This window comes from Microcaecilia unicolor, chromosome 12 (assembly GCF_901765095.1).
Source record: "Microcaecilia unicolor chromosome 12, aMicUni1.1, whole genome shotgun sequence".
Lineage (NCBI taxonomy): Eukaryota > Metazoa > Chordata > Amphibia > Gymnophiona > Siphonopidae > Microcaecilia > Microcaecilia unicolor.
Window position 1 is genome coordinate 92,351,445 of NC_044042.1, and position 14,592 is coordinate 92,366,036.

Sequence of the window (14,592 nt, forward strand, 5' to 3'; positions counted from 1 at the left end):
CCCATTCGTAATGGATTCATCTGCTGTGACTAAAGGAAAGAAAATTTACCAAGGTAAGAACCTAATTTTCCCTTCTGTCAGCTATTTTCTCTCCTTCATAATACCTCTAACAATGGCAGTTTGTTTCTCTCTATTAGTAGCTCCCGCTTCTGTAGCACCTATGGTCATTCTTGCTTGTAGGACATCTGAAACTCAATTCTTCAGAGGTGATTGTAATCTCCAGCATTCTGCTTTCCTGGTGTCGCTGCTTGATTTCTCTTGTTGCCTCTGGTCACCCACTGAGTGAGTTACCAGGGTTTCCCTTTGACACAAGCCTCCAGATTTGTAGGTCCGATGGTTTCACTGATTTTGCATAGCTCCTATGTGGTACAGAGGCTGGGGTATTTAAGGTTTCATGCCTTCAGATTCCATGACAGTAGCTTATTTTAGTCTGAGCCTCATGGGCTTTCCTCCTGGCTTTTAATCTGTCTCCTGATTCTTTGATTATAAAGGTTTGAACAGAGCTGGCGCTAGAATAAATGCTCAGGGGGACAGTCCTTGAGGCAGCTCAGGTTTGAGCGAAACATATGTCGGACAGTTTTACCCCTGGGTCCAATGATAAATGGAACTAAGATAAGTTTAATGTGAATCTATGGATAAGAAATTTGTATAAAAGTTTAAAAAGCTCAATATGATAGAGCTGACCTATGAGGATGATGGATGTTGTTAACATTGCCATATAAGATAACTATAGTTGGCAATGAACATCGCTGAGGTCAATTCAATGAGTTAATGAAAAACCTATATGAGATGTGAAAAAAGTTTTTTTCGTATTTAGTGTGTTAGGTACTTATTATTTGGACACTTGAAGAATACAATTTGACATTATTGGTGTCTGAACAAGTGGTTGCCATTTTGTGTGAAGTCCTGATTCTTGTTCTCTCTGGCTTCATCATATGGTTTTTCATAGCTGTGTATGGCTTCTCTTTTTGAATATTGCTTTCTGAACATTTCACCTCTGTTCTCATTGCCCACCTTTTCTTGTCTAAGGTGACTTTATCAGCACCTGTAGTGCCTTCCTAAGAGAAACCTTGCTCTTATTATCCCTGCAGGATTCTATGCTCACATTCTACAGTTACTACCTTCTATTGCTTCTTTTGTAACTTACATAATCTCTGAAAGATATTAGGCCTATGCTTATTTAAGGAATTCTTTTAATTATTTTAGTTCCATCCTAACGAGGATACTGCTTTACTACATCCCATTTCTTCTGGACTGGTCTTGTATCGACAAAATGGAAGGAAAATGGTCTTAACTGATAATTTTCTTTCCCTTAGTCCTTCCAAACCAGTCCAAGAACCCTCTATCTGTTTCGTTATGTGCTATATTTATTTACCGATGTCATTTCTTCAGTTTTCTATTGGCTTACTTTCAATGTTGCACATCTCTTGATTCAGTGAATTAGCTGTATGTCAGTTTAGTATCCTCCTTTCTACATGATAAAAGCTCAGCATGGGTGGCCTCATTGGCTGCTGAGTTTATACTATTTTTCACTATAGAAGTCTAGAGCACAATGCTTGGCTATTTGAAATACTGAACATTCCAGGATGCACAATATACTTAAGGAGCAAATTATTTGGAAGTACTATTTTTTTTTCCTCTTGTCTTTTTTCCCAGTATGGCATTACTTATGCACTGGTAGATAACACACACATAACCCATTCGTTCTGGATATGTTTGGTAGGACTAAGGGAAAAAATTCTAAAACAGTTGTTTTCTGTTCTTTGGTTGCTGGAGAGGTTGCACTGCTACTGACTTGAATTAGGTGTTAATTAAGGTGTGAAGAAGTAGAATATTTGCAAAGATTATTTATGGACAATCTGGCTACTGAGTTAGCTTGGACTATGTACCACAGATCAATCCAGAGACGAGTGGTTTATGTCCCTCTACCAGCAGGTGGAGATAGAGAGAACATCAGAGGTTTGCTATATGTGGACCTGTGCCTCCATCTTAGCTTCAGTATTCTCTCTATCTCAGCAGGTGGATGGACATATCCTGTGCTGCTCTCTGGTTGAGCTTGCTCCTAACCTGTTCCCTCAAGTTTAGTTGAGCTGGGGGTCTTGGGCTGGATTCTGCCTTTTGGGGGTACACCTGGTGGTGCCAGGTCTCTCCCCCCCCCCCCCCCCCCCGCCCTCCTTTCCTGCCAGCATTTGCTACTTGTGATACCTGCTGTCCTGCTTTAAAAAAAATAAATAAATAAAAAACTGAAAGCAGACGGTTTATTTTTCCCTTACAGACAAGAAAACATAGCTGTGAGTATTTTATTATTTGTTGCCAAGTATTTGACTCTTCTTCTGTCCGGGCTTCTTGTGCTTAGGGAGGAGGGGAGTGTGTTCTTGGTGGGCTTGGCGGCCATTAATTTGCTGGTCGCAGTCATTTTGGGATTAACATCGGCGGTGGCATCAGGGCCCGGGATATTTGTTTTTCAGCCAGCTGTGCCTTTCTTCTTGCTTCCCTGGTTGCCCAACGCTCTCCTCTGGCTCGTGCTCATTGTAAGGGCGCTGTGGTGGTGCTCTTGTTCTGGATCGCTGGCAGTTTTGCTTTCCCATGTCTCCTCAGATTCCCTCAGCATCGTGTCACGAGATAGCATTGCGAAGGAGGGGGTCTTGAATTTTTTGTTTTGGGCTTTGTGCTAGCCCACTTTGGGCGTGTTTTCTTTTCTGGTGCTAGGTAGAGGAGCCTTTGCTTCTGGTTTCGGGCGGCCTTGGTTCTCTGGTCCCTTGTCTTCCTCTTTTCTTCAGGTCAGCGTGTGACGTTAGCTAAGCAGTTGTTGTGGCCGCTTTGGCCAACGCTGGCCGTTTAGCCTCCCCGGCTCGGCCCTGCATTTGTTTTGGCTCTTGGCCTGAGGGGCCTTAGTTTCTCTTTTTCCCTAGACAGATTGTGTGTGGGGGGCCCTTTTTTTGGGATCGTCTGAGGGGGGTTGCATTGTTTCAGAGGTCTTTGGTAGATGACGGCAGTTTCGACCAGTATGGTCCATTCAGTCTGCTCTACTGATTACGCTCCTTGTTTGGCATTGTCTTTGTCAGGGCATAGACTGTAATCTGCTTAGCTCTACTTGCTTCCCCTTTCTGGGGTAGACAGCCTTCTCCACTAGCTTCTGTGACTCCAGTCTGCTTTTTGCGGTGGCCTTGAGCACAGTGCCGATGGCTCTGGCATTCGGGAGTCCTCTCTTGCTTCCTGTGCTCTCCAGGTATTTGATTCTGCCTATTCCTTTCCTGGGGCATTGAACATTGGCAGTGCTGCGTGCAGGACTTTCGGTGTTTGCTAAGGGTCCTTGGATGGGTAGGGCTCCTTGGCTTTCGGGCCAGACCCATTGAGTCTGTTCAGGAGCCTCTACCCTGGATTTCGGAACGGTTTTGGTGGGGCATTGAGTTTTGTCTTCTCTCCTATAGGGACAGTTGATCCCAGCTCTTTCAGTTGGGGGCTCTCGTTTGGGACAGCATGCATTGTACTGTTCTCTGTTTTGGTAACCTGGATCGGTCTCTGTTGGGGGCAGGTTGCCGGTCTTGATGGAACTGTGTTCAGTCCCAGTAGGCCTATGCTTAGGTTTTTATGGGCTTTTGGTCTGTCTGCCCCACATCACCCCCCCCCCCCGGGGGGGGGGGTTGAGCTGGTGGCTTTGCATTCCTTTCTGCTTCTTTGGGTGTTTCTACACCAGTTTCCCTTAGGGCCGGTGGTCAGACTGGCCCTGTCCTATGGGGTGGTTGACCCCCGGTGGGCGAGCACCTTCTCAGGAGGCATGTCTTGCCCGCTGCGTGACCATCGCTTGTTTCCTCAGGGCTGTACGTTGAGTCTTTCTGCGTCACATTTCTGGCCTTCCTCCATCCCTTGGTGTCGAGCCTGGCCCTGTCTTTAGGCGTTGAGCCTTTCTACATCTCCGGATGCAGAGACTTGGTTCTTCCCTGGTCGTCGCTCCTTTGAGCCATTTCTGGACATCGGGCCCTGCTCTTTCGCCGGACCCCCTGCTCCGCCTTTGGACATTGGGTCCTGCTCCGCCTCCAGGTGTCGGGCCCTGCTCTGGAAGTCGAGTTTTGCTCATTTCAGCAAGGACTGTTCCACGTTTGGGCACCGAACCTTCTTCTATCTGCGGGCATCAATTGTTGCTCCATGTTCAAGCGCCGGGCTTGGCTCTGTCTCCAGGTTCCATGCCTTGCTCTATCTCAGGGACCGCCGGGTCTTGCTCCACCTTCTGGATGTCTCTCCTCGCCGAGTCTTGATGGGGATGGTTTTTTTCCTTGCCTGGCCTCGTCATGGGTTGTAGCCTGGCCTGCCCGCTGGCTGTGATTTCACGGGCCTCGTCTCTTACTGTACATGTTTGAATAGTTCCACTTCTACTCTTGAAATCTTTCTGTTTTGTCAACATGCGGCTCCGTCTATGGAGCCTCTCTAGTTCTGACTCCTCTGGTACAGCCTAGTCTGTACTTGGTTGCAACCGTAGGATCTTGCTTGGTTCCATCCTTTTCCAGGGGGCTTGGCTTCCTAGGCTGGCATGCAACACGCTTTTCTGAACCGACTTTGGCTGGGCCTTTGCCAGGCTCTGTCTGCCTGCATGCAGCCTTGCCCATCTCGTATGCTAGGGCCGGGCAGTCTTGCCTAGCTCTGCCTTTGTCTGCGCAGCCTTGCCTAGTCTCGGTCTTGTCTGGGACAGTCTTGGATAGCTTGGTTTTGTCTGTTCCTCTTTGGCTAGCTATGGGGTCCCGCATGGCAGGCTTGCATGGCTCCAGTTCTTCCGTGGAGCTGGGCTTGATTACGGCTTGTTCCTGACCTTGTCTAGTTTGGACTGCATCTATACAGCCCTTCTAACTATGGCAGGGGTGGGGGACCTTGTCCATCTTGGCTCCCCACAGTGGAGGTGTATGGCAGCTCTGCACATTATGTAATACCACTGTCTTCGGAGTTTGGTCTGCTGTTCTTTCCGCTTGGTCCTGACAGCCGAGTCTGGCTGTGTTGCGGATTTGACCATCGTGCTGGACATGATTCCATCTTTGGCGGGATGGTCTGGTCCAGGTGCGCTGCCCTTGGCTGGGCTTGGCATTTCTTCTCTGGCTGGCCTCTCAGGCTTATTGCCGGTACTGGCCCGGTCCGGCAGGACCGCTTTGGTTGGCCCTTCGGGCCTTGTGCCATCTAGCTGTAGAGCTTTGTTCTGACTGGCTACCATGTTACATACATAGTAACATAGTAGATGACGGCAGAAAAAGACCTGCACGGTCCATCCAGTCTGCCCAACAAGATAACTCATATGTGCTACTTTTTGTGTATACCCTACTTTGATTTGTACCTGTGCTCTTCAGGGCACAGACCGTATAAGTCTGCCCAGCACTATCCCCGCCTCCCAACCACCAGTCCCGCCTCCCACCACCGGTTCTGGCACAGACCGTATAAGTCTGCCCAGCACTATCCCTGCCTCCCAACCACCACCTCTTCGCTTGCTGTCTTGTTCTGGTTGGGTAGGGGGGGGGGGGGGGCTCCTACTTCTCCAGTTCCACATGCGCCTTGCCTGGCTGTGATTAGGTTATAATTATGAGTAAAGCTTTAAAGTTTTTATCTTATAACTCGCCTCAAAAGCGCCAAAAATATTTTAAGGAATTGGTGCATCTGAAATCACAAGTGGTGTTCCTCCAGGAGACTCACTTGCGAAGGGACCACGTACGATACTTGACCTCTCCTCATTATCCAACTGTTTTTTGTGCCTCTGCCTTTGATGGTTCTAAAAAGAGAGGTGTTGCGATTCTGCTACACTCATCCCTGCAGGTTCAAGTGGGTAAGGCGCAGAAGGACACAGAGGGCCGGTTTTTACTTTTACACCTTACAATTGGTAACGAGGCTCTCAATTTGGTTTCTTTATATGCCCCGAACGAGGGCCAGGCAGAATTCTTTCAGAAGGTAGTGGGTCGTATCACTTCTTGTCCATTGGGCAAGTTGATTGTTGGGGGGGACTTTAATGCTACGTTACATCCGGATTTGGATAGATCAGGCCAGCCTTCTGTAGTAGATAGCCAAACATCCAGAGCTTTTAATCAGTTTGTGAGAGACATTGGAGTGGTTGACGCATGGCGAGTTGTACACCCACGAGTTCGGGATTACTCGTTTTTTTTCTCATTCCCACGATACATATTCGCAAATCAATTATTTGTTACTGGACATCTCGTTAACTCATGCTGGATGGGAGGTGGATATTGGGACTTGTACTCTATCGGATCATGCCCTGGTCTGGACCTGCTTGCCCTCTCTTGGGGAGGAGGACAAGAATAGGAGGTGGACCTTGAATACCACATTACTGAGGGAGGACGAGATACTCGGGGGTTATAGGCAACTTTTTAAAGAGTACATTGAATTTAATACTAATTCAGGCCCAGCCCTGGGAGTGGTCTGGGACGCTTTGAAGGCTGTCTCCTGAGGATTTTTCCTTCAGAAGGCTAGTTCTAGGGTAAGGAAACAACGGGCCGAGGTGGCGGGGTGTTTATCTCGTTTATCGGCCCTCACTGAATAGCATAAGACATCACACTCAGTGGATACTTTACGTGAGATTCAGGGTCTTCGCTTAAAATTAGATTACATTTATTCCACCCAGTTGCAATTTGTTAATGCCAATTACCAGTGTTCTCAATATGTCCAGGCCAACAAACCTAGCAGGGCTTTGGCGATCAAGTTGGCGCAGCGGAATACTGATCGCATTATTTTGAAAGTGGGGGATGGCAGGGGTGGATACGTTACCTCCTTGGGGAAGATACGCCAGCGCTTTCAGGAGTTCTACCAAGAGCTTTACTCATCTGATATTAATCCGTCAATGGAGAAGATGAATCACTTTCTATCGGCCTATTCCCTTCCACAGTTATCTGCGGCTCAGCCGGAAGGTCTGGATGGTCAGGTTACTGTGGAGGAGGTAACGCGGGTTACTTCTTGTCAGTGGACTTAGTTCGGCCCTTTCCGGGAGGTCTCTTGTAAGGCTGCTTCTTCCGGTTTACATGGTGGAGACTCTTGTTTTCCTACTGGAGGATCTTCTTCTCTTGGGCAACTAGCTCCTACTGGTCCTTGGTTCTTGGTCGGGCCTAAGGGCTTTCCTGTGGTGCTCTGCGCCAGTTGGGTTTATTTCTTCTTCTGTGCTTTTCCTGTGTTCCAGGCGGAGTCCGCCATAACCAGCTGATAGCTTAGATTTCGCTCTCTCTTTTGCAGGTTCTTTCTCATTACCCGAGTCTCCGACCAGATACAAGCCCTTACCTGGTACCTTTGCAGTTGAGTCTTGCTGTTCATTGGTCCTGGTCCGGGGGACTTCCCTATGTGGGTTCTGTGTAGCAGGAGTTTCCACACAGGCGATAGACCTTGGTGGTTCTTGCCTGGTTGAGGGTGCTCTGGTGTTCGCCGGGTACCGTAGAGTTTACCCCGGTGATGCTATCTCATCAGCTTGCTGTTGGGCTTCGAGCCTCGGTTCCCTCTGGTGGCTTGGTTCTGCGTACCCTTGGGCGTACTTTTTCCCTCTGCGGCAGCATCTGTGGTGGTACGCTGGTAATCTTCCTACCTCTCCTTTTAGGGATTGTGCTGTTGGAGTACATAGCACTAAATGATGAGGTAGATAATAGGCATCTCAGAGACTTGGGTGGAAAGAGGACAATCAATGGGACACTGTGTTAACAGAATACAAATAGTAATTCAGTGATAGAGAGGATCAAATTGGAGGGGGGAGGGGCGTTGCGCTATATGTTAAAGAGGGAATTGAGTCAAATAAAATAAACATTCTATGTGACACAGATAGCAGCTTGGAATCATTAAGGACTGAAATTTCATGTGGGGAAGGGAGTATTCTTGTAAGGCTGTACTACCGTCTGCCGGGACAGAACAAACAGATGGATGAAGAAATGTTTATAGAGATTAGGAAAAGCTTGGGCAATGCTATAATAATGGGTGATTTTCAATTACTCCAATATTGACTAGATAAATGTTCTATCAGGGAGTGCCAGGGAGATAACATTTCTAGATGTAATAAATGACTGCATCTGGTCCAGGAACTGACAAGAGGGTAAGTCATTTTGGATCTGGTCCTCGGTGGCATACATGGCATAGTGTGAGAGGTGGTAGTGTTGGGTCCCCTGGGAAACAGTGATCAAAACATGATCAAGTTTGAACTACTGTCTGGGATGAACCCGTAAAGGAAATCTACTATAGCTGCATTTAATTTTCAAAATGGTGACTATAATAAAATGAGGAAATGGATAAAAAAAGGTTAAAAAGGATTGGCTGCTAAGGTTAGGACACTAAAATAGGCATGGACATTATTCAAAAATACCATCTTGGAAGCCCAGAATGCATTTCACTATATTTGTAAAGGTGGAAAGAAGAGAAAACGTCAACCAGCATAGTTAAAAAGTGAAGTAAAAGAGGCTATTACAGCTCCTTGTGACTCTGGGCAAGTCACTTAACCCTCCATTGCCCCTGGTACAAAATAAGTACCTGAATATATGTAAACCGCTTTGAATGTAGTTGCAAAAACCACAGAAAGGCGGTATATCAAGTCCCATTTCCCTAAAAGATTGTCCTTCAAAGAATGGAAAAAGGACCCAAATGAAGAAAATAAGAAGTAACATAAGCACTGGCAAGTCAGATGCAAAGCATTAATAAAGAAGGCTAAAAGAGAATATGAATTGAAACGTGCCACAAAACTCACAGTATTTATTTATTGTATTTGTACCCCACATTTTCCCACCTTTTTGCAGGCTCAATATAACTTTTTCAGGCACATCACAAGCAGAAAGCCTGCGAGGGAATCTGTGGGACTGTTAAATTACAAAGGAACAAAAGGGGTGCTCAGGGCTGACGAGGCCATAGCTGAGAAATTGAATGAATTCTTTACTTCTGTCTTTATGGAAGAAGATGTAAGAGTTCGGTCTGTACCGGAAATGGTTTTCAAGGGTGATGATGCAGAGGAACTGAAAAATCTCGGTGAACCTGGAAGATGTACTGAGCCAAATTCACAAAGAGTTGTAACTCACCTGGACCAGATGGCATACATCCAAGTATACTCAAAGAACTCAAGCATGAAATTGCTGATCTGCTGTTAGTAATATGTAACCTGTTGTTAAAATTGTCTGTAGTACCTGAACATTGGAGTGTGGCCAATGTGATGCTGATTTTTAAAAAGGGTTCTAGGGGTGATCCGGGAAATTATAGACCAGTAAGCCTGACGATGTTGGAAAAGTAGTAAACTGGGACCGCTACTTTTTTAACATCTATTTATAAATGTTCTAGAGATGGGAGTAACTAGTGAGGTAGTTTGCTGACGGCACAAAAGTTATTCAAAGTTGTTAAATTGCAAGAGGACCTTGCGAGACTGGGCATCTAAATGGCAGATGACGTTTAATATGAGCAAGTGCAAAGGGATGCACATGGGAAAGAGGAGCTGGAATTACAGTTATGTAATGCAAGGTTTCAATGTATCCCTTTCCACATTAGGAATGTGCAGCAGCGGCTAAGGAAGCAAATAGAATATTAGGTATTATTAGGAAAAGAATGGAAAACAAAAATGAGGATGTTATAATGCTATTGTATCGCTCCATGGTGCGACCGCACCTAGAATATTGTGTTCAATTCTGGTCACCGTATCTTTAAAAAAAAAAAAAAAGATATAGTGGAATTAGAAAAGGTGCAGAGAAAGGCGACAAAAATGATAAAAGGGATAGGATGATGAAAATGATAAATGGGATGGGACAACTTCCCTTTGAAGAAAGGCTTAAGCGGCTAGGGCTCTTTAGCTTGGAGAAAAGACGGCTGAGGGGAGATGATATAGAGGTTTATAAAATAATGAGTGGTGTGGAATGGATAAATGTGAAATTTCCCTAAAGGGGAAGTCCATAGACCATTATTAAAATGGACTTGGGGAAAATCCACTACTTATTTCTAGAATGAAATTTAATCATCAAGTTGATACCCTGAAAGTTGTGGTCATTGACCACATTAATCCTGTACCTAGAGGGGGTGATTACAACAAAAAATGATTACAGCGGGAGGCACACTGGATATATCATCTTAACGTATTGGAACCAAGTGGCTTAAATACGTATGTCCAGTGGAACTGTTTTCTATGAGACACTGTTGGGAACATCAGCTGTTTCCTGTTCGAGGGAGTGAAAAAGACGCCGACGCCGCCACATTTGAATATTGATAGATGGTGAACACACGAGTGCCTGATAGGCTGGTGAGTCTGGATGCATTTTTATGACATACATTGTGTAGGGGAGTAGAAGTGAGGAATGAAAGAGCTGATATGTCTGTCTGCGATTTTTTTTACAGAGACTGCACGTCAAATTCCCCTTGAAAAAGCCAGGAGGGCGAAACAGGCTCCTGTTGGGGTGTGCTCGTTTTGATGGCATTCAGATAAGTTATTAAAAATCTTAGCAAAATTGGCTAAATTGGTCAGCTAGCAGTACGGTGGAATGATAAAAATAAAAAAGATAAAAAATTAATGTGAAAACATCCAGATTGATGCTAGTTGACGTTTAAGGTAGGATGGTAGGCATGAGCCTATGATTAAAAACGTGAGCAGTTTAATGATGTTGAATTAACTGCGACTCGAATATGAGACCTTGCCTTTAACCTTCACCTAAGTGTCTCTCCCATAGTACTCTACTGGTGTCAAAGGTTATTTCTAGAATAAGCACCATAAAATTTATTGTGCTGTTTTGGGATCTTGCCAGGTACTTGTGACCTGGATTGGCTACTGTTGGAAACATGATGCTGAGCTTGATGGACCTTCGGTCTGTCCCAGAATGACAATATGGGACAGAGTCAGCATGGGTTCAGCTGAGGGAAGTCTTGCCTCACCAATTTACTTCATTTCTTTGAAGGCATGAATAAACATGTGGATAAAGGTGAGCCGCTTGTTGTAGTGTATCTAGATTTTCAGAAAGGTTTAGGTAAAGTTCCTCATGTGAGACTCCTGAGAAAATTAGTCATGGGATAGGAGACAAGGTGTGGATTAGGAATTGGTTGTTGGACAGAAAATAGGGGTAGGGTTAAATGGTCATTTCTCTCAATGGAGGAGGGTGAACAAAGGAGTGCTGCAGGGATCTATCTGTACTGGAACCTGTGCTATTTAACTTATTTATAAATGATGTGGAAATCGGAACCCCAAGTGAGGTGATTAAATTTACAGATGACACAAAACTATTCAAGGTTGTTAAAACACGTGCGGGCTGCGAAATATTGCAGGAAGACCTTAGGAAATTGAAAGACATGGGAATCCAAATGGCAGATGAAATTTAATGTGGACAAATGCAAGGTGATGCACGTTGGAAAGAATAATCTGAATCATAGTTACCTGATGCTATGGTCCACCTTGGGGGTCAGCACTCAAGAAAAAGATCTAGGTGTCGTTGTTGTAGATAATACACTGAAATCTTCTGTGCAGTGTTTGCTGGCAGCCAAAAAAGCAAACAGCATGCTAGGAATTATTAGGAAAGGGATAGTGAATAAGACCTCTGTATTGCTCCATGGTACAGTATTGTGTTCAGTTCTGGTCGCTGTATCTCAAAAAAAGATATAGCAGAATTAGAAAAGGTTCAAAGAAGAGCAACCATTTCTAATAAACGGGGTGGAACTCCTCTCATATAAAGAGGCGATGATGGGAGATATGATTGTGATGTACAAGGACTAAGGGACACTCAAGGAAGTTACATGGAAATACTTTTAAAACAGGAGGAAATATTTTTTCACTCAACGAATAGTTAAGCTCTGGAACTGTTTGCCGAAGGATGTAGTAAGAGCAGTTAGCTTATCTGGGTTTAAAAAAAAGGTTTGGACAAGTTCCTGGAGGAAGTCCATAGTTGTCTATTGAAACAGACATGGGGAAGCAACTGCTTGCCCCAGGATTGGTAGCATGGAATGTTGCTGTTAGGTATCTGCCAGGATCCTGACCTACATGGACCATTGGTTTGACCAGTATGGCTACTTGTATGTAAATTTTCAGGTAAGACAACCTTTTTTTCTTTTCAAACCCTGTATCCCAGTTTTTTGTACAGATATCACCTGTATCACCTGTTGCTTTGAACTGCTCTGTGATATTCACTGTCCTTTTTTTTTTTTTTTTTTTTTTAATACAGGCTGCTATATGGCAAGCACTTAACCACTATGCATACCGGGATGCAGTATTCCTGGCAGAGAGATTGTATGCTGAAGGTATGTGATTAATTGGAATGTTAAATTCTGCTCTAGGCTCTTAAGGATGGGTAAACTTCTTTTTAGGAGTAGCCTAGTGGTTAGTGCAGTGGACTTTGATCCTGGGGAACTGAGTTTGATTCCCACTGCAGCTCCTTGTGACTCTGGGCAAGTCACTTAACCCTCCATCGCCCCTGGTACAAAATAAATACCTGAATATATGTAAACCGCTTTGAATGTAGTTGCATAAACCTCAGAAAGGCGGTATATCAAGTCCCATTTCCCTTTCCCCTTTATTTTTCCTTAGCATCAGCTTGCACTGTTGTGAATTAGCGGGAGTTAACCCTTCCCACCAGCAGCTGGAGGTAGAGAAAACTGAATTCAACCAGTGACATCACTGGCTATAGTGTGTGGAGCTCTCTGGAACAATCCATTGTCTTTCTCTACTTTCCAGCAGGTGGTGCTGTAATGCTTAGTCCCTGCCTAGCTCCCTGCTCTGATGGCCGCGGCCACACAATGTGGGTGAGCCTAACATCCGCTCCCAGGTCACAATCTTAGGACCATAGCTGGTTGAACTTGGAGCTTGGCTCCTTAGTGCCACTGTGTGAGGCTTTGACTTGGTCCTGAGAGGTGCGGGCCCACATCCCCCCAGCCCTCTTGCCTGTTCATCCTGTTTGCGTGTTTTCCCCACGGGGTCCCTAAGATGCCTAAATTCTCCCCAGTTGCTCTGGGCAGCCCTTTCCCCTGTTTTAGGGAATAAAGCTTTTTTTGCTGTGCCTGTCTCTTTAAGGAGGAGGGTAGTTTCAGGGTTTCCCTGTAATTAAGGAGAAGGGTATTTCCTTTAACATCCCCAGAGAGCCCAAGATGTCACAGGAATGAGATCCCCAGGCCAAGGCAGGTTCGGGCAGCATATCAAGCCTGCACCTGCCTAACAACGTGCCTGGAGATGTCCTCCGGGAAGCGCTGCTCTGTGTTCATAAATCGGCAGCTCAGTGTGACTGCTGGTTCTGTTTGCACACAGTGCGATGGTCCATTTCCGACTAGAACGGGTCGGGTGGAAGCCTCTGGAGTTTGTGCTCCCCCCCCCCCCCCCCCCCCACCCGAGGCATTGCAGAAACTGTGGCCATTTTGTGTCCTTTGAGGATTTCTTCTGCTGCTTCTCAGTAGCAGGAACCTGTCGCTTTCATTACGTCCCACAGATAATCCATAACAGGGAAGATAGGGTATCCCGATAGGTTGCAAAAGAGACCGTAGTAGTTCAGGTGTCCTTAAAAATAAAAATCAGACAAAAGATTGCAAATTAATACTGTGAAGTACGGAGCATGATGTAAATAGGAACAACAAACATAGTTTGAAATGTCTATATGCGAATGCCAGAAGCCTAATAAATAAGATGGGACAGCTAGAATATATTGCACTAAATAAAAAATTAGATATAATAGGCATCTCTGATACCTGGTGGAAGGAAGATAACCAGTGGTACACTGTCATACCGGGGTACAAATTATATCGTAGTGATAGGGTGGATCGAATTGGTGGAGGGGGTAGCATTGTATGTTAAGGAGGGCCTTGAACCAAATAGATTAAAAATTCTGCAGGAAACAAAACACTTCTTGGAATCACTATGGATTGAAATTCCATGTGCAAAGGGGAAAAGGATAGTGATAGGAGTGTACTACCGTTCGCCTGGCCAGGACGAACAGATGGGTGTACAAATGTTATCAGAAATTAGGGAGGTTAAACTGGGCAACACGATGATAATGGGTGATTTCAGTTACCCCAATATTGACTGGATAAATGTGACATCAGGGCATACTAGGGAGGTAAACTTCCTTGCCTAAATCAAGGATTGCTTTATAGAGCAGCTGGTACAGGAGCCGACAAGAGAAGGAAAAATTCTAGACCTAGTTCTTAGTGGAGTGCATGATCTGGTGCGAGAGGTAATTTATTTATTTATTTGCATTTGTATACCACGTTTTCCCACCTCTTTGCAGGCTCAATGTGGCTTACAATACATCATGGATACTGGAAATAAGAAGAGGATATACATTTGGTTTTACAGAAGGATTTTGGGTTACATGCTCATGAAATACAAGATAGTGGTATTACAGAAGACATTATCAGACATTAGAAATACAAGATAGTGGTGTAGCAGAGACATTATAAGACATTAGATGCGTTACTATGTTTCTGGGTATATTTGGAGATTTTTACATGTTTTGATCTTTGTGGTATATCTTTTCAAAGAGATGATGCTGGGGCCGCTTGATAACCGTGATAATAATATGATCAGATTTGATATGTATCTTTGGAGTAAGTAGAATCAGGAAATTCAATATATTAGTGTTTAACTTTCAAAAAGGAGACTGATAAAATGAGGAGCGACTGCAAGGGTCAAAAATTTACATC

General features: G+C 44.8%; 1 protein-coding gene across 1 annotated transcript in view; it reads left to right on the forward strand.

The window, feature by feature from the left end:
* Positions 1–14,592, forward strand: part of CDC27 (cell division cycle 27) — a 456,933-nt gene that overhangs the window by 20,250 nt on the left and 422,091 nt on the right. Inside the window, exon 2 of the mRNA XM_030220526.1 lies at positions 12,129–12,204. Within this exon, the coding sequence (XP_030076386.1) occupies positions 12,129–12,204 (76 nt within the window). The remainder of the gene's footprint in view (positions 1–12,128; positions 12,205–14,592) is intronic.